Source organism: Thunnus albacares, chromosome 12 (assembly GCF_914725855.1).
Source record: "Thunnus albacares chromosome 12, fThuAlb1.1, whole genome shotgun sequence".
NCBI lineage: Eukaryota > Metazoa > Chordata > Actinopteri > Scombriformes > Scombridae > Thunnus > Thunnus albacares.
Window position 1 is genome coordinate 16374693 of NC_058117.1, and position 20235 is coordinate 16394927.

A 20235-nucleotide genomic window follows, 5' to 3' on the forward strand; every position below is an offset into this window, starting at 1 on the left:
TGATTCAGGACACAGAGCTCAGAGGACACAGAGCTATTGGAAGAGGCCCAGTGCTGGGCTTTACTCACAGTAGTCCTGCTACATCCCTGTTTTAAGACATCAAATCCAGTCAAAATGAAACACTGATAATTCCCAGTAGCTGTCAACAAAAGTGCCAGGTGGCTAGACATGGCTTTTTGCACCATGCAGCTGATTAACACACACACACACACACACACACACACATATATAAGCCAAACCAGAGGCATTTAAAGGGCCTTCTATTTACCATTAACCTCAGATATAGCATTGTCTATGTGTGCGGGTCTGTGTGTGTATATTCTGCCTGTCTCTCTCTTTTCCTCTTTTTTTCTTAGCAAACACAATATGTTTTTTACACATCACTGAGAAATGTCAGGTCCCTCTCCCCCCTTGCTACAGATCAATCAAATCCACTATGCTACAGGATGAGAAGGAGGGGTTGGGTGAGACAACTGGAGGAGCAGTGATCAAGGATGATATCTTTTACTGGATGAGGTAGAAAAACAGTAGATGAAATAAGGAATCACTTCCCGGGGATTCATCAGTATGGTGGTAGCGAGTTACTCTGGGCTAACATCATGTACACAACACATATCTGCACACACTTGGAAGAAAAATGTACACATCCCCAAACTGTAGTCAATGGGGATTTTTTCACACAGGGCCTGACACAAAGAGCTGGGACATCAAGCACTGTCCTGACTCTGTGGTCTGGGTGTCCATTATTCTAGCCCTCATGGCTCTGTCTCTCAACCATGGGGAAGCGGCAAACTGTCAACTACTTTGTCCACATTACCCACGTCCCCCGACTCAGACAGGAGCACTTGGTCACTGTCCCAGAAATCACAGTGCCCCAGTGGCATCCCAGGAAAGTTAGACAAATGGAAGGCCAGAGAAGGAAAAGTAGGGCGGCCAGTCATCCTTTACTAGGCTTTTTCTTTCCATGATAGTGAGACACAATGAAAGAGTGGAATTCCATTACTTATCGCAGAGATGTGGACCTGCTACACTGATGTCTTTCGACAAACATGGAGAAACTGAAATCGATGATGATAATCAATGATAATGTTTCTTAAAATCTGCCTCAATGTGTTTCCTGTGAAAATTTGTGTCATATAACAATCCATAACTGCAGTGTTTGAACTTTGAAAGCATGCCAGAGATGATTTATTGCCGGATAATACACACATTGAGGTCAACAACACACTTTAACACATCATTTCTATGTCAGGTATGGATGAAAAAGCTTTTAAAGATGCTATAATTCACACTCACTGTATGAGAAACATTTAAGATAAATAACTGTTTAAAATAGAAATGACCATTTTTACAATTTGCAGGAAGGTTGTCTTGTATCATAATGTTTGGCACTGCCTGGAGTAGGTTATGCATTTTTCTGCAAGAGAAGTTTAGCCATACTGTACATTAGGGCAGGGCAAAGTCACAGAGACAGGGTTAACAAGAAATTAAATTGTCAGGAGTGGTTCATTTTGCTGCTTTCAAAATTAAGTCTTTTTTTCAAATGAGAAAAGGGAAATTAATGAGAGGACAAGAAAAGGAAGAATTTAATTACATCATTATTCAAGAAATGTGTATTTGGGGTTCATAATAGGTTACTATTTAAGAGTGCAGTGGGTGGGCTCAAGGGCTAATGTTGATGTCTTATTGTTTCAATTAAATTTACCTGATTTGAAGTGTTTGAATTATTAAAAGTGAGTTACACTGGCACCAAAAGTGTATTTCAGAGTTTTCACTTCATAAATGAATGAGTATTTATTGCATACAGGTGGATACTATCACCATGGCAAAACATCTTAAAGTGTAATCCTTTAATTATAGGTTATCAGGCAGCCATTATTAAGCTTTAGTAGAGGAAAGACCTAAAGGTGTTGCAAAGCAAGATGGTTGGAGCTGTGTTTAGGAGCAGTTTGTGTGTGGGAGTGGGGTGGTGGTTGTGGTGTCATCTCCCCTAGAGCTGAACGGCTGGTGGTGTGGAGAGGAAGGACAGTTGACCACTTCAGGTAGACTAAGGCACAAACAGGAAGGAGGCTGTTCCCCAGGTCTTGGCTGGACCAGCAGCCACAGTGAGCCTCCCAGGGGGAGAAAGGAGGATGACAATCTGTCCCCCAGCATGCACCTTCACCGCCTGCCTCACTGCACTGGCTCTAAGGGAGTGCTGGGCCAGGCGGGACTGGGCTGGGCTGGGCTTCAATAGGCAGGGGAGCCTCTGTGTGTATGTGTGTGCGTACTGTTCCCTCAACACTGCGGCAGACCAGGCGCAGGACCCAGTGGACAGTCAGCTAGCCAGTCAGCCAGTCAGCCACTGTGAGAGATGCTGCAGCGCTGTGCTGTGCTATGCTGCTATTCTACTAATATCTCCTCACCGTGCGGAAGTTCAGTTGGATGCTCTTTTATTTTTCCCCATTCTTAGTTAGTCATGGAAATGTGATTTATGTGATCAGCATGGAAAAGAAAAAAATGTTTTGCGCACAGAAATATGCTGAGTTATTGTATGGTTGCTTCATTAAAATAGGGTTTGCTCTGCAAGTTTCAAGAGGCGCTACCCATTACTTAAAACCAAGCACAACACTCACTGAATTCGGAAAATAGGGCTGAATTCTTTTTAATCAAACTCAAACCTCATAGTGACCCATAAAACTTGGACTAGACTTCAACAAACAAATATTTCACTTTTAAAGGATGACTTCAGACACTTGGACTATTTTTAAAAAGGACAGTTAGTCTGCCAAGTGCCTATAAAAAAAAGTCTTATATCAATAATTCTTTTTTTCTCTGCAGCAGTACAACGAAAATCACATGCATATGGACAAACAACCCTAGCAACTGAGTCCTGTGTTAGCTTTAGCGTTAGCATTCATAAAAAAAAAAACTAAAAAAAAACCTGGCCCTGCTTCTTGACCCATGACCTTTGGTTCCCCTGATTAATACACTGTGGCTCTATTTGATATCTCCTCAACGCCATCCCAGCTTGTCAGTGGTAAAACAACTGGAGACAGCCCAGGAGGGAGACGAAAACATGCATCTTGGAGAGTAGAGCGGGAGGGGAAGAAAAACAAGCATCAACTCAAGCAAGACGATGTATTTTCATGCATCCCTGTCTTAAATGTCAAGATTTCTTAACCCTCAGTGACTGCAGCACTGACACCTCTCCAAGGTTCAACAGAAACCGCATTCATTAATAATTAGCTTAGCTGTGAGGACAGGGAGAGAGACTGAGAATGAGGGAGTGAGTGAGACGGGCTAAAATTTAAACTTCTGTCCTTTCCCGAGAGAATCGAATTTCACTACAAGTTTTTTCGTTCTTCTTCATTTCTTGTTTTCTTGGTGTGTTGGCCAGAATCCCGCAGGCGGCCAATGAACGAGCAATTCAGACGTCGCATCAGCCTTACTACTCCCTCCTCTCCTTAATCATGGCTCTAATACCCTCCAGATGAATAAACATCTTCATCCCCTCTCCGTTAAAGCCAGAAGGCTCCTCCGCTCTCGAATCCAAGTATGAGAGACAGAAAGAGAGAAAGAAATGGAGAGTTGAAGAAGGAGCACAGGCAAAGGATGACAGATGGAAGGGTGGATCAATGTCGAAATGAACCAACAGCAAAGTAACAAAGCCACGGCAAGATTTTCTGGTTCTTCCCATAATTCGTCTGATCTATTTCCCCCTTGACACAATTATCACAGTCCTTCTAATTATTTTTCTCTTCTTAAACAGATTTCTAATGGCAGGCTGTGTTTTTTTTTTATGATCATGTTTGTAAAGTGGAGGCTTTGCGAGCTGTTGTGCAACCTTGTCGCCTCAGACTGTGTCCACAGACTGCACAGGAAGGGGGAAGGGGGGAGGAGAGGGAGGAGGCAGTTGGGGGGGGGTGGTCTCAGGAGAATGGGCCAGGCCCCAGACCAGCACTTCCCTGGCCCAGTAACTGTGCCAGAATACTCATGACATGTGTGTACAGTATGTGAGCACAAATGGCAGACAGATTTAGGGGTTTGCTTTGTTTCCCCTTCTATTGTTTTCTGCTGGTATCCAGGCAGCTCATCATCATATCTTAATACTACTAGCCTAAGTATTATGAAAACACACACACACACACACACACACACACACACACACACACACACACACACACACACACGCACGCACGCACGCACACACACACACTCATAAATGCACACAAACATGCACACATGCCTCACGGACTGAAGCAGTTCCTTCTGTGCCCTCACCCTCATCTTCATTTGCAGAACAGGGCTGGAATATGAGGCCTGAATACAACCAGACAAATGACTACAGGGCATTTTACTTATTCATCCATCACTTCACATTGATTTATTCCTGTTTATCTATTTATCAGCTAGAAAAAAAACCCTTTGGATTGTTTTGCTAAAAGTTCGCATGCTGATGTACTTAGTGGAAAACTTTCAGGGTCACTGTAGAAGAATCCCTGAAAGAACTTATCAAGGTTCATCTTACCTTTGAATACCCTCCTCTCACTCCAGCACCTCAATGTGGATATGTCTCTCCCTATTTACATAGGCCCAGCACTCCTTGGCTTAGTAACCATTTACTTAGTTACACACCACCACCTGGGAGGCTATTTATGTCTCTCTCAGGAGAGGAACTCAGTATGACTGCCAACCAGCACTTCCGTATGAATTATCATGCATTCAGTACCAGTAAACTTGAGGAAAGATCTCAGATGTTCAGTTTGATTTTACATTGAAAATGTTTCTTCAGAAACCATAATAAGTGAATACATCAAGTATTCAAGGTGAGTCTTGTTATAATAAAAATAGAAATGTTCAAATCTTTTAGTTTTTTGTAGATATTGTGACAATTTTGTAGATGCAACTGTACTGCAGTAATTAGGAGTTTTCCTTCTAATATGTGGTAATCTAATGTCTATCAGAATGTGCAGCTCACTGTGATGAACTCATTTCAAGGATCATAATTCAGGAGAGTGAATGTAATAGTCCCCCAATATCAGTTATCACTGACAGCAACATTCATATCGGCTAATTACTTTTCATTGGGCTGTTGTAGAGGAGAGGACATCAGCCTTTATCTGTATATGAAAGAAGGAGACATTACTGTGGAAGAGCTAGTGTTACTGTACTGCTAATATAGAGACGTCATACAATGAGATGGTAATAAAACCTGTGTCACTACTCCAGTTATCATACTTGGCTACTTTAAATATCAGGAGAATATTACAACGTAAGGTGACCTTTAATTAAATTTGGCATGCAAATAAGTTGACAAGTCAGGAAGAGAGTGAGAGAAAGAGATGTTCTCAGATTACCACTGGAGTCCTGAAGACACACATAACAGCCTACCAGCCTGGTAAAAGGATCCATGCTGGTTTTTTTTTTTTTTTTTTTTTAAACCAGAGTACATCCACCACAAACATAAGAAGCCAATAGGTCAGAGCAGTGCTTTCTCTCCTACTTAATTTGTATTTTCCTTAGAGTTCTTGGGTTAGTGAGGTGACTGTCATCTCTGCGGCTGTTCATTGTCTGAGGTAGGAGTTGGAGTTGGGGAACATAATCCCACGCACTATGCATACAGCAGGGAAGAAATATGGGCACAAAGGTGGTGCACGGGCCCTTGGGTAATTTGTAAAACATGAGCCATGGCACCTGAGCGCCATTCTGAAACTCGGGTCAGGTGACTCAGTCACAGGTGCACCATGGGAGGATCTCTGGTGAGGAGGCACACCTCCCACTACAGGGCACAGTGGGCAACACAATGTTTTCTAAACATGGAACTCTCTTGAAAGTTGCTTCTGTCTTTATTTTTAGGAATGTGTTGAGCGCTGAAAATATCGCAGAGGTGGTAGCTACATTGTTCTTCTTCATGTTTTTGGGAACTATTTGCTTGGGTTATCAATTTGCATCTACAACTGAAGGTAGAAGGTCAGAGATACTGCACCTTTCCTCTACTAGATTAAATGTTGTCATTGCCTTACACCAATGAACACAACAACGATGCACACATATTATACATGCCTGAGCCCACACATGTCGCTTTAATAAGAAGTCTTGATTAGGATTCGGCAGACATAACATCCCGCATGCACGGTCTCTGCTTTGCTAGGCCTCAGATAACCTTTATCCTATAGGGTTTAATTAATGTCAGCCAGTCTACTCTGCCTTTCAGAAGGAAACGACTTATTCCTCTGCCCTCATGAAGCCCAAATCCCTCTGTTTCACTGGTGAGGCTGGCTGCCTTGTTTATCCCAACTACAGGTACTACTCCCTATTAAGGCCAGCACTTGTTACAGGGAAAAGGTTGAATTATTTACCAACAGCAGAGAGGGAGGAAGAGAGAGGGAGAACGAAACAGAGAGAGAGGGGCATTAGGTACATGGAATAAGATTTTTATGTTGTTTTTTTTTTCTGAGGTTATGAACGAGGCAAGATTAACGATCCATGGACATTAGATACAGGTGCTGATTACCAAGGAATAGGGCATCATTGCATACAGTAAGTAGAAAATAAGGCCATAGAGAAGGGTGAGTGAATTGCCCCAAAACATTATGTATTAAATCTCTTTGATGAGAAACACCTTACACCCTGTGCTTTAATAGTATAGTTTCACACATTTGATCATGTGTAAATAGATGAATGTGTTTTGTTAAATAGATACCAAGGTTGCTTGTGCGCACTCTTCACCCAGGGCAAACTGCATTCTATCTGCATCTCAGCCTCTCTGCACAATACAACAAAACATACAGAAAACAAAAGGGAGCACAGAGGGGGAGAACGAAGAGACAGACCAAACAATAAACTCAACCACAAGAGACAGAGTTTGACTTTGTGTGTGTGCTTGTGCAGTGTGTGTGTATTGAAGAGGGAGACAGAAAGCGAGAGGAGGACGAGGGAGATGAAGACAAATGCAGAAAGGGAGAGAGACAGAGGGCGGCAGAGAAAACGAAAGACAGAGGGAGAAATCAAATTTGCAAGAACATAACAAAAAGCTGTATCTCCGACAAAAGAGAACACACAAGGGTATTTGTCTAGCTGTCTGCACCAGCAGGATCCTCTGAAAGTTTATTAAACTAGAACCCTTCAAGAGAAGGCAGAGAGTAGTAAACTATACTACTGGGGAGGAAAAAAAGAGAGGGAGAGGGAACAGGAGTGGGTGGGGGGGGGGGGGCTTGAAAAAGAAAAAAAAGCTAGCTTTTCAGCCTCTGTCTCTCAGAAATTCTTTTATTTCAGCCATGCATTAAGTAACCTCCCCACTGAGTTCTGCTCCCCTTCCTGGTGTGGATAAAGCCGTCCCTCGGGGGAGCCGCTGGTAATTTCCAGCTTCGCCAGAAACTCAGGTATTAGAAAAGACCGCTTGGGGACCTGCCACAATATACCTTCACAATTTCATACGCTCTGAAAAAGAGGGAGCCCCTCCCTCGCAGCCTACCCCCACCCTCCCAGTAAACCCCCTCGAGGGTCCCCAGTTCAAATTTCTGAAGTGCAGACAACGGGTGTATGTGTGGGGGAGGGGAGGGTGGTGGTGGGGGGCCCGTGGGACTGAGCACCAGCAATAGAAAATCCACTGCATAGAGGAGAAAAAAGCATTTCCTCTCTGGTCTGGCAGGAGTGCCTTTTTTCCCCTGGCTCCCACCAGAGGCTTTTTACAAAACATGTGTTGCTGACATGTTGACAGATTGCTCAGTGAAGTGTTAGGCGCATGCACACGGCTGGCCATTTAGGGGGACATGGCTTCCTACCCAACATCCTCTACCTGAGGCACCATGTTTTATACATCATCCCCCAAAGAAAAAAAGGAAACAATAAAAGGTAAGGGAGTTGCTTCCTTTGTGAGGAAAGCAGAATATCAGAGAGCAGAGAGAGACTGCGTATAATGCTGCCTTAGCTGAACTGCGGTGATAGGGAGGAGCAACGGAAGTGAGAATAAGGGAGGGAAATGGTTTGAGGCAGGAAAGACGGAGATAAAGCAGAGAGGTGGGAAAAAGAGCTTGAGGATGGATGCATGGTATGCTTATGTACAGCAGGTGAGCTTGTCAAACCAATAAAAAGCCCACAAGACCTCCTCTTTGTCTTCCTGTGTTGAAGCCACCAATAGCAGGCGAGCGGATAGAATCTGATCAAAGGCCAGCTTCCAGATCCAACTTCTGCTCCTATCAGGGTATCGACAGCACACGTCTTAATCGCCCTGCGGCTCTAAAAGTGCTGCCGTGGCAACAGGATGGAAATGGGGATCATAATGTATTCATGGTGCCGGCGACCTGGGGGCTGCGGAGCGTGCTCTCTGGGGACCGCACTTTACCCAGAGCCAGACGTGTCTGGGCAAAATCACTCCACACAAGACAGCAGCAGAATACTGAGGAGCCATGACAGGATGGAGGGAGGGAGAGAGAAAGAAAGAGAAAGAGGGCAGGCAGCAGAGAGATGCTGATAGAAACGGAAGATGATAATAGAAAACAAAGATGGAGAAGGGTTGGGACATTAGAGGTAAACAACAGCTGCTGAATGGTGTCAGAGATTACAGTAAAGAAAGGAGAAATGGTTGTATTACTCCAGTACTCAATTGAAACTTCAAAACACAAAAGACAAAAGATCTGAGGCTTGAGGAGGAAAAAAAACAGGATGTGATTGGTGGAAAGGGGCTTGCTGGGATGAGTGGCTCTACCTTGAGAAGCCTGATGCTGCTTGACCAGGTGGGTGGTTGGCTGGGAAATAAATTGCAGAGGAAATTGGTCCAGATTATCAGGGCCACAAAGAGACATGGCCCTTTGGCCACAGGCGAGGATGGATAAATGGCTAGATGAGTAAATGAACAGAGGGATAGAGAGGGAAGATTGATGGCTGAGCAGATGGATGGTTCAGTTGGATTGAGAGTCCAGTTACCCACTGCCCCGCAACCCTGATACTCATCCTATCTGCTCCTGAAAAATAAGTGCTTACATTGGCGATATATCTTGTTTTTTTCTCGCTGAATGTAATGCGCTCTCTGACCCTTTCCACCCTAATGATCTCCCCCTCCTCCTCACAAACATACACACACACACACACACACACATATATACATACAGAAACACACTCAAAGACTCATACACACCTGCAAAAATGCTCACACGCACAAACAAACAAACACAAAGCTATAGCCTGACCTGCTTTTCCTCAACAGGAGGGCAGCTACAACAGGCACCATGCCAGGTAAACATCCTCAAGCCTTGTGCACTCACTGCAGAGGGTAAAGCTCAATGCTGGAAACACACTCTAAAATACAAGGAATAGTCAATTATGTTTAGGACTGGGAAGACATTCTTAGAATATATATTCCTCTTACACAGCCCACCTGCTGTATTTTGAAATAAAAAATAAAAGACACAACTTTTGCTGCATTTTAGATTCCATCTGTAACAGAAAGTCATAACACTCTCCCGTAGAGGTGATGATTCAAATGCATTAAGTCTCCCAAAATGAGAGGATTCACCTGCAGATTGCGGTGCGTCCTTCTGCACTAACTATCCTCCACACGTAGTACACCCTCAGGCATTCAATCTAGGGCCACAGACAACTCCCCTGTCTGTCTTTCCTCCTTCCCTTTAGCTGACAGGTTCTTCGACTGCTAAGCTCCAACACGGACCTCTGTGTTTGTGATGACTGTGCAGAGCAATCAAGGGAGAGAAAGAAAAGAAAGAAAGACAGAGAGCAAGCAAGAGAAGGAATGATGAAGAGGGACGAGAGACGGAGTGCAGGCGAAGAAGAGGTAGAGAGAAACAAGGACATCAACAACGTGTTCTCACAGAGAGATGACCCCTGGCCATCCCGAGGCATCTGGTTTATCTGGCTGTCTGGGTAAGCCACGCACACACCTAATGACTCCAGCCTGGTCCATGTCCCATAGGTTTTTTTATCCCGGATTACGGATGGGGAATGACAATGGGCTGGTAAACTACTATGTCTCACGTCTAAGAGCTCATATCAGACAAGGAGTTCTCCATGATGAAAAGACTGGGGTGAGTTGAGAACAAGGTTCAAAGTTTCTGAGAAGGTTATGTTATCAGTTTCTGAATTATATTCAGAATATGTTGTAACATTAATGAATCCTTTGAAAAAGTTTACAATAATTGGTTTAAGACATATAATTTTAATGCTTCTGTATTGCTGCTTTGTATGCACCATAAATAGTATATTACTTCTCAAACTGAAGGTCAAATATACCCATAACTCTGAGTTGCGCATAACGTTGGGGGCCAATATGGAGATGCAGTTTGGATTCTAACCTCCCTCTTTTTTTTTCTCATGTTGCATGGCGATGCTGAACAGACCTCAATCTACTTCTGCGGTGGAGATTAGTAATCATCTAGGGTCTTCATATTGATGGCCAGGCTCAGCTTGTTTGCATATTTACTGGCCTCAGAGCCCAGTCGCCTGAGGTGAGAAGCAAATTACATTTCTGCTTACCCCCACGCGCACAACCCTCTCACACTCTTTCGATTTCTAACCCTCGTTTTCTCCTCCTTTTTTTTCCAACCTCATTTCTCTTAACATGCTGATCAGTCATCTTGCAGTAAGCATCCTTGCCTGCCCAGGTTGCATCCGAATAGTGGTCTCATTTGGCTAACATCATCACAGTGTAATCTTGTTGGAGAGAGCAATCAGTTTACTTTGGAATTAGGTATTCCGTTGGTGGGCCCGGAGAGAGGGAAGGCTCAGAGGGTTTAAAGGATGCAAACGAAAGCATGCTCTCCAGAATACAGTCTTGAGCCTGATTGGGTGATAACAACCCACACAGTCTCCATGTGAGAGTAATGAATGGCCAATGGGAGGCCTGAATAATAATGCAATTGGATTAAAATCCAATCACACGATGGTTTTGTCTGTTGACTTTGTTTGTGGGGTATGTTCTACAAACCAAGTTCATGATGAGAAAGATGCATCATGCTTTGACTGGGGGCACATAATGTCCTAATATCAAGATTACCACTCTGTTTACTACAGCCCAATCTCTCTTGGCTGTCAGTCAGTCCTGCAGGATTTTGTTGATCTGATTTTAGTGTGCATGCATTGCATATACAGTAGAATGAGTCGGATAACATGATGAAGTGATGGTAACCGTAGATGTTCTTTGGTGTCTTAAATCAGTGGATTATTTAGAGAATGGCTACCACAGGTGGTGAGTTACTGTTTAATCAGAGATTTTAATGTCTTGGTTTATCGCAGAGACATGTACCAAGCTGGCACACTGCAGCCTTCTGCAGAAACCCTGCCACTCGTTAGGAGGCCATCTCTTAGGAGAGGCTCTCTGATCAAATCGATTGACTCCTTCAGGAAGATCGATCAGCCAGGCAGGTTTGAGGTGGAATAGATTAGATGACCTTTACATTTTCAGTGGTGTTGGACCCCCCACTGTCCACTGCTCTTAACATTAAGAGGACATCTCTGTACTACCTGACAGCATGACTTTACTGTCAAACATTCTGTACTGACACACACTGTTGCCTCTGCCAAAGCATAGTCCAGCTGGTGGCCTTGGAGACCTTAAACGACACCCATCCTGCCCATAAAACTAAATTTATGAACCCACCTTCCAGTCCGAAAATGGCAATTAGCACTAAGGAACAAATGTGTTACTTCACATGATATTTGAGAATCCCTGTCCTTGTGGGTGGCTGAACTCCCCATATCCTGAAGTATAGGAGTGGCTGTTCCACAGAGCCCCATAGCAGCCCCCACCCAAACACTACCCCCTGGCCAACAAAAACAACCCCTGGGAGGGGTATAGGAGAGGGGGAAATGTTGAGTCGGTGATAGTGTAGCCCCGAAGTTCCCGAAACCACAGTGGCTAGCAGGATGCCGTCACAGCTGGCTCCACTCCTTCCTGTGGGCCTGCTCCACAGAGCTCAGTCTACAGGGAGACATAAACCTGTCGGACTGGTCACTCTTTCCACCGCCCTCCATCTCCCTCCTTCCTTTCCTCCCATTACTGGCAAGTTTGGCAAAAGCCATCTAAGGAAAAAGCCCTATGGGGATCAATGTGCAGTACATTTCCACACAGGCATAAGCAAAATCCTATGACCTTTTCATTAGGGAGGATTAACATGATTCAAAAGCATGTAGACTAAAGGTTTCTTTTAGGTGTCTGTGAATGAGGTACGTGTTGATTTGTGAACTTGTCTTTTGTCTCAAAGTCATGTTACATTCTGTTGACTCCTGGTGTAAATTATCGTAGAGAAACATGCCACCCAAAAGCTCTTTGACATTTGATATGCAAATACTGAGTGTTAATTAATAAACCAAGTGTTTGTTCATGTTAAGCACTTCACATGATTGTTTATAAAATCTAACCAGAGCAAATAAAATGCTCATTTGCTACATAACACACCACACACCTGTTGAGGTGCTATCTGATCAAAGGAACTAGGAACTTACTACAAAAAAGTCTAAAAAGACCATCTTAAACTCTTAAGCTTCTTATTATTAGCATTCGTATTTACCACTAACATTGTATTTTATAATTAACAAAGGCATGAATAAGTACCAAAACCTTGCACATCTGAGTGGATGCAAAGAAGAGAGAGAGAGAAAAAAAATCTACATTTCACAAAGCAAACTCAGTCCAGAATGTCCATAAAGTTTTTAAAATACATTTTTGCCTTTTCTTTGTGCCTAGTTATGTTTCTCTGTATCTAGTTCATCATTATTCTAGTGAGCAGTCCCACGTTTGAAAGAGAAAAAAGAAAATCATTTGAATTCTGGGGACCCAGAGGAGAGTGAGCAAAACCCAGAGGTAAGATCCAAGCTCGCTCTCCGTGCCCTTCCGTTGGCTGCCTACCTGGTAAACATCTCCACAAGCTCCTTGCTTTCAAAACACGTCAACCGGTGCCTATGTACTTTAGACTGGCCGGCCAAGCAGGAATAGAGACTTTATTTGTTTTTTACTTTTTCCTGTTTCTCTTCCGAGCCATCGCACATAACCTGTCTGGCATTAATGATGTTGTTAATAAAATGCGGCTGGTCTGTGGGTGGATTTGCCTGGCAGGCCTGGTGCCTGTCCTTCTCAGAGATAAGCCCACTGCCGGCCTTATCTACCTCCCACAGCCCCACCCAGCAGTGCCGTGCACTGGACACACAACCAGTCAACTCATCACTGGCTAATTACCACCTCTGACTGCCTTACAAAGCAGGCCTGGACTCACATCGCTGCTGCAGCTAAGATTGGCTCTTCCCTACCTTGACTGTGTCTCTCTCCACTTCTTTGTCTTTTTCTACCTGTCCCTTTCTCATTCTCATTTTAAACTTCCCTTTTCCTTCCAATTTTTCAATATATTTAGTTTTTCTCTCCTGGCTAGATTTGTCCACTCTGTACTTTATTTGTCTCAGCCAACTGACAATTTTGAAGAATTTCCAGTGAGTTTTGCGGCTATACTTTCCAACTGTCACTAGGAAGGTAATATGCAACAGTTTCATTGTGGGTGGTCAGGTAAATCCTGTGCCTACCTTCCAGTGTATGTCTATGAATTTTGAAAAGACCTAATGCCATTTATGTTGCAGTTTCTCGGTATGGGCTTAAGCCATTTGTGAGCTGGAGTCAGTTCAGTCTCATAGCTTCAGCAGAGCAGCCGAAGTCACTTGTGTTACAGAGGGAGGGAGCGGTTTCTTTTATTCAATTGTTTTCCACTTCCACGAGCGTGTGCCAAGGGGGAGGAAAGCGCCGGCTTAACACGCTCTGCAATTCAACACGGCCAGACGCAGTCCTATTAAGATTTAATGTGCCATTCTTCTGCTTGTGCCGCTGAAAAAGACTTGCAGGCTGAGGAAGAGAGTGAACAAAGAGCAGGCAGAGCCAGGGCCAGGGAGAGATGAAGAGAGCAAGAGAAACCGAGACAACTGCTTCATGGCCAGGTCTTTGTCACACGACTGAAGTCAGTAGTTTCAAAGGGATACTACATAGCGGAGGGGGAAATAACAACAGTGTCGTTGATATAGTGTTTTCACTCAGTGTGTGTAGTTCTGGGTGAGTACATGAGATTATCTCTGTTTTGTCCACATGTCATCCCTGCTATTGTGGCTACCTACTTAAGAAAGAGGTCAACTGGATGAAGTCACAGCATGTGTTTAGCCTCTTGGGCGATGAATTATATGTCATCTAAAATGCAAAGTGCTAGCACGCAGGTGCTGTGAGGGAGCATGTGTAGGCGCGTGCCCGTTGATACGTGTACGTGTGTGTATTTGTGTGTTTGCATGCCTAAGCGGATGACTGATTGAGCAAACAAATACGTGAAAGATGGAGTGTGTCAGATAGAGGGGGATGTGAGTGAGGGAGGCAAAGAATTGCAGTGCTGGCCATTGTCTTTCCTGCCTTGAACACAAAAACACAAGCATAAAACGCAGGCTCTTCTATTCTTATTTTGATTGTTTTTCCACAGAAAATGCAGTCCTCATCTGACAAAGACCAATAAATACTTTATACAGTGCATAATGTGTGCGGTGTGAAGCACTAGGGAGAGAGAAAGAGGGTGTCCTCACGAGGGCATATGCTTTGAATTCCTAATGACACTCCTGTTAATGTTACTGGCACTGTCGCACAGAGAGGAAATGCACAGGGATGGAGTCAAACATCTACTATAATACTCCCTTTCTCTCTATTTCTTTCTCTGTCTCTTTTTCTCTCTTTACCTATTCCTCATTCTCACATAGACACTCACATGGAACATGCCCCCCACATAAACACATACACACAGGAAGGACTCAAGCCCAATTCTGAGAGCTCACTCTAGCATGAGGTCTCTTTTCAGTGGCTGCGTTGTGCCAGAAGTAGCTATTCTCCCCTGACCGCCTCTCCTCCTTTCAAAGCCTTGTAATCAGTGTGCTGCTCTTTGTACCAGGATGTCGCAAGACGCCCCGGCAAAAACACAGCAGAATTTCTGATGAACGGCAGTGGCTCAGAGTTCGGCTAATCAGGTCTTGCTCATGTCGCTTTCCTCTTATGTGAGCCCTTTTGAAGCAAATAAAGTCGTTGCAGTTTGGCACATTCTTCTTGGCAGCCACAACGCAGCTGTTGGATCAATACACAAAGTTGAAAGTTGAAAAAACCCAGTACAACCAATAGCAGCCTGTTGGAAACAGTTAGTAGAAAACATGGACTGCCAGGAGCCTGTTCATAGTTGAGGGTATTACTGAATGTTTCCATGCTCCTGACCCAAAGACTTGATGTAAATGAATTCAAACACTTCAAATACACATGTCATGGTTAGGAATGGAAGGAGGAAAACATATATCAGTGGGTTTAAAAAATGTGCCTGATTCGCCGTCACAAACAGAGACTTCATATATACAAATGTGTCTAAACTATTTCTATCATATTACCACCCTCTGCATTGTGGGGAGATCTTATTGTTTTCACAGAGTATTAGTATTTCATTTGTATTTTTCTCATAAATCTGAAATGTATTTTATTGAAGCTGAGTGCATTTTGCAATGTCTGCAGGGAAGAAGAAAGGGGAAATCTACATAATATAAATCCATATATGGCCCAGTTATCTCTCTCTCTTTCTTTGTTGCACCCTCTCTGATTGATTCCTTTATCTGAGGGAAGCAGAAGACATGCTCTGTTTGCTCGCACAGTGGCCGGATGGAAAACAGAGAAAGACACTTATTAAAAAGGTCATCTCACAGAGGGTTAAAATAGCAGGGCATGGATCTCTCTGGGGGGAGCAGCCATGCCCCTCCTCTAGTGAAGGACACAAGAAAAGGTGTTGCTCAAGGGAGCTGGACCCATAATGAAAGAATGGCCACCAGGCTGACAGTCCATGTGTGCACTAGGCTATTCAAATACCTTCAGAGACACAGAATTGGAGAACTGACACTGAAAGACATTGTGAAAATGCAATCTTTTTGAATTAAACTCTGAGCTAGAGATGTTATTTTTATTTACAGTGTGGGCTAGCTAGTAAACACAAGTGGAAATGAGCTGTGGAGCGCGGTATTTCTTTGGCGTTCAGGTCTGAAGGCATGTTTCCTTGCCTACCATTGCAATCTCATATCTAGCAAATGAACATGTCTTGTGCCAACTGAGAACAAAAGTCAAACTACAGACACAATTTCTCTTTCTCTGTGAAGGATCAGTAACAATACAAGGGTGTACAGACAATACAGCAAGACAGTGAGACAAAGCTTTTGTGAAGTGTTTTTGGAAAGGCCTATGGAATAGCAGTGCCTCCAGCCTCCTGTCTCCTCCCCAGGGCAGCCTAAAGCCCTGTCGGCAGGATGCTGATCCCCACACGGAAACCTGATCCGCAGCCATCCTGGAGCCGGCGGGGGGACGGGGGAGCGTTCTCCCCCCGCAGAGCCGCTCCACTTCTGCCCCAGAGTTAAAGGGGTGCTCTGGGGGAACATTCCTCTAGCCCTGCCCCAGCCAGCCTCCACTCTCAACTCTCTAGAGGAGCATTCTTCCAGCCCTGCCCTAGCCTTCACTGGGATCTCCTGGGGAGCATTCCTGAAGCCCTGCCCCAGCTCAAGACGGGCTCCCTGGGGACGCATTCCTGCAGCACTCTCTCTCTTTTTCTCTCCCCATCTCCCTCCTTCTCCCTCACTCCCTTTCTCAGGCTCTTGCCTTCCTCCGCAGTCCAGCATTAGCGCGATCAATAGCACCGATCGCATCGGGGACACGAGGCAATCCATACCCATGCATTCCCTTAGCGCACTGCAGTGGTCACGGCTTAAGTGCATGGAAAGGTGTTATACCTCCACCAGATGAGGGGGGAGACAATGGCCACCATTGATCGCGGTGACATGTAACATCTTTTTCTTTCTCTCTGTCCATCTGGGTGTGGTCGACATGCAGCGAGAATCTGTTTAGACTTTGTTTTGTCTGTTTTGTCTCAGTCTTGTTGTGAAACTTGTGTTTTACATTATAACAGACGCAAAGGATGATGAGAGCCAGAATACACATGTGAGATAGTGGGTATGGGCATGTCTGGTTCTAGTAATACACTGTATATGCCTATGGCATATCAGCTGGGGGGAAAAAAGCTGAGTTCTGTCAGGGAACAGCAAGCAAATCTCTATATGTGGATTGGTTCCAGTCAAGCTCTGCAATTTGTTTACCAAAAATAAAACATTTGAAATTGTAAAATTGGAGGGTTTAGCAGGTGCTGGTGGTTGATTAGAAAATGGATCTAATAAAGGATCCATCTGTGAGTAGAGACTCGATGTAAGGCAGATTAATTGGTCATGGATGTCTACATAATGCCACATAGGAAATCTCCTCCCATATTCCAGAGAATACACAAACACACACTTTCACGTACACACACATTCAAAGTACTTAGTATGCCATCTAGAAGTTTCTTTTCTCCCACTGTGTTTGAATACTAATAGAGTGTTTCTGCACAATCACAATACCCTAATGGCAATTAGATTCTTTTGTTTGGTTTCCACGGGGGCTCTTATCCAAACTGTGTTTTTTTTCATCATTGAGCAATTAAGAGTTATTTGTCCGTAAGATTGAGATTTATAAAAGCCACGCTTAATTATAGGAAAAATATGGCTGAGTCAGTCATGACCAAATTGCAACAGTGCTAAACATACATACATGAATGTATGAAACTTGAATCAAATACACAACTCTTATGACATTGCTGACTATTTCCTGATTATTACACCAAAAAATAAATATAATTAAAAAGAGAATTTAATTCAAGCAGTGTTGGAACATGTCCCCCCTATGTCTTAAATAATAGCCCTTTGTGTTTTTACCTCCTAGGTTCCCCAAACAGACCGTCCACCAAATCTGTGTTGGCTTGATGGAATTGGGTGTTAGATTGAAAAAAAGGGCAACAGGAGGTTCTGCACTTAGTTTCACTCAAACCGATGAATGCTTTTGTTGGATGACAGTAATGTGAAAGAGAACAGTGCATTGATTTTCACAGCTTTAGTCGACTGAGCGTCACTTTTTTTGAATTTACACACACATGAGCACACCAGAGGCACACATGCATGTAAACAAGTACGCCTGCACACACAAAATCACTTCTACGATGAACATGCATGCATTTCTGCGTAAATTAACACCAATGGGGGCATGACAGAATGCATATGTGCACGCTTACATTCACACACATACACGCACAAACAAACAAAAGACTTGGTACGTGAGGCTGTCTAACAGTTAATGGAAAATCTTTGTAAACCCCGTAGGATATCTACCCTATAATTTGTGGTTTGCCGATGGGTGGGTTGCAAAATATGAAATCAAACTGTGCTTGAATGTAAACAGAATAGAGACTACAGTAGCTTTCTCTTGAGCAGTCCTTTGATTTGCTTTGAAATGATAAATGGGAGCTTTTGCACTATACCAGAAAGAGGATCATTGCATTTTAGCCTATTCATTTTCTGTTTCTGTACAAGATACGAGGAGACAAGGTCTGTGCCCAAACATTGGGAAATGTGTGTCAGATGGTGTTTCTCAATGTGGGCCCATCAGGACATGTAAAGGAGGACAGCAAGTCCAGGAGAAGCACATGGAAACCTTCAGTTCACATCATTAGTTCTGTCTGCCACCTTGTCAGGGTATTTATAGCCCTATTCATCCATCAACAGGTCAATGACACAGTCTGCCAATGGCATCATTCTCTTTCAGTCCCACTAGGTATTACTACTGCAGCTAGGTAGCATTGGGACCAGCTGAGGGACTTTCCTGGAGCAAGGATCTGTTTCCAGTTGGTGGTCTGCTTACTGTGGGCCCTTGTAGCTGCATGTTGCAGTCTAGTGAAATGTTAGAATAGTGCTGTATAAAATGTTACACTGAAACAGGCAAGGACACAATGCACATACTATAAATACACATACTGTAGCCTACAGTGATCTATTATAAGGACGCATGGAAGCCTATTTGTATGTCATGTCTGTAGATTTTGATGTACAGCAAATATAAATAATGTGCTATGTGTGTGAGGCCTGTGTGTGTTGTTGGATATCTACCAAGGAAGCTGGTAGTCTGGTGTTGTGCTCCCCTTGGCGCAGTGTACTAACACACATAGTGTGGCATATTCTCTGATGAAGGCATAGAGTGAGAGTGGGAGTGGGAGAAGAGCTGAGTGGCAGAGTGGAGGGGAGGCTCGGTGGGCTGAACGTTGTTTACCTGTCAGCTGGCATTGATTAATCTTGTGTTCGGTGAGATCGCTCAGCGACTCGAACACCTGCCGGCAGCTGTCGCAGCTGTGCAGTGCAGGCTCCTCGTCCTCCTCCTCTCCCTCCTCTCCTTCCTCTGGAGAGAGCAGCCTCTTCCTCAGACGCCCGGTCTCACCATCCTCCGCCGCCCTCTCGAGGGCGCACTCTGGATCTGCCGAGCCACAGGAAATGACAGCACCACATAGTCAGAGGGGTGACCCACACAGTGAGGTACTTCAGCTTACTCTGGGTGACAATAAAATGGATTTCTAGACTCTGGATTTAATAAAAACAATAATAAAAGCTGTAATAAAAATGCAGGTTCAATTTGGGCCTCTGTAACTCAACCACTCATGCCATAACAGAACTGTTGGGCAGGTGAGGGCGAGAGATCTACAGGCACACACAGACAAGGTGGCACAATGCTCACACACACAAATCTAACACACACATACACACACACCTCTGTTATTAGAAATGGTTTTACGTTGTGTTTGCCCTGCTTCACCCAAGCAAAACTTCAGTATATGAAACTAGACTGATGGGAATATGTGTAGTTAATAAATCCTGGATTGCAGTTTTGGCTTGACCAAAGAAATATGAAATTCCACCAGTGAGTGCTGAATTGCATCAGTCAGCGTCTATCAAAGGAGACAGACCTCACCATATTATCCAGACATCTAGGCCAGCACTGTGGATGTATGGAGTGTAGCACAGTAAGACACACAAAACTGAGATTGGTGTGTGTTAGGCTGTCGTCACGACACACTTCCCTAAATTATTCAGCCTTGCTCGCAGGCAGCCGCGGGTCGCGCACATCAATATTCTTCAATCCATCTGCAGTTTTGTCTCTGGTTGGCTTTGTGCTGCAGCAGTGCCAGGGGTGGGAGACTCACTACCCTAAACCAGGACTAGGAATCATCTTTCAAAAACCACTCTAATCTGAAGTTCTTCACGTGATGCTGAAATATTCCGACAACAAATCAAACCTTGCACTGTTCACTCAGAGCGTACCATAAAAATCTTCACTAAGACGCATAGTAAAGCGAACATGGC

General features: G+C 44.1%; 1 protein-coding gene across 10 annotated transcripts in view; it reads right to left on the reverse strand.

The window, feature by feature from the left end:
* Positions 1-20235, reverse strand: part of LOC122993522 (zinc finger protein 521-like) — a 90401-nt gene that overhangs the window by 56164 nt on the left and 14002 nt on the right. For 6 of the 10 annotated variants that reach the window (XM_044367751.1, XM_044367750.1, XM_044367754.1 and 3 more), the window contains exon 3: positions 19151-19351. The exons of the other annotated variants lie outside the window; for them this stretch is intronic. Coding sequence is in view for 3 of the 6 variants with exons in the window: in XM_044367745.1 (XP_044223680.1) it covers positions 19151-19351 (201 nt within the window). In the remaining 3 variants the exon portion in view is untranslated. The remainder of the gene's footprint in view (positions 1-19150; positions 19352-20235) is intronic. 10 annotated transcript variants of the gene reach the window in all.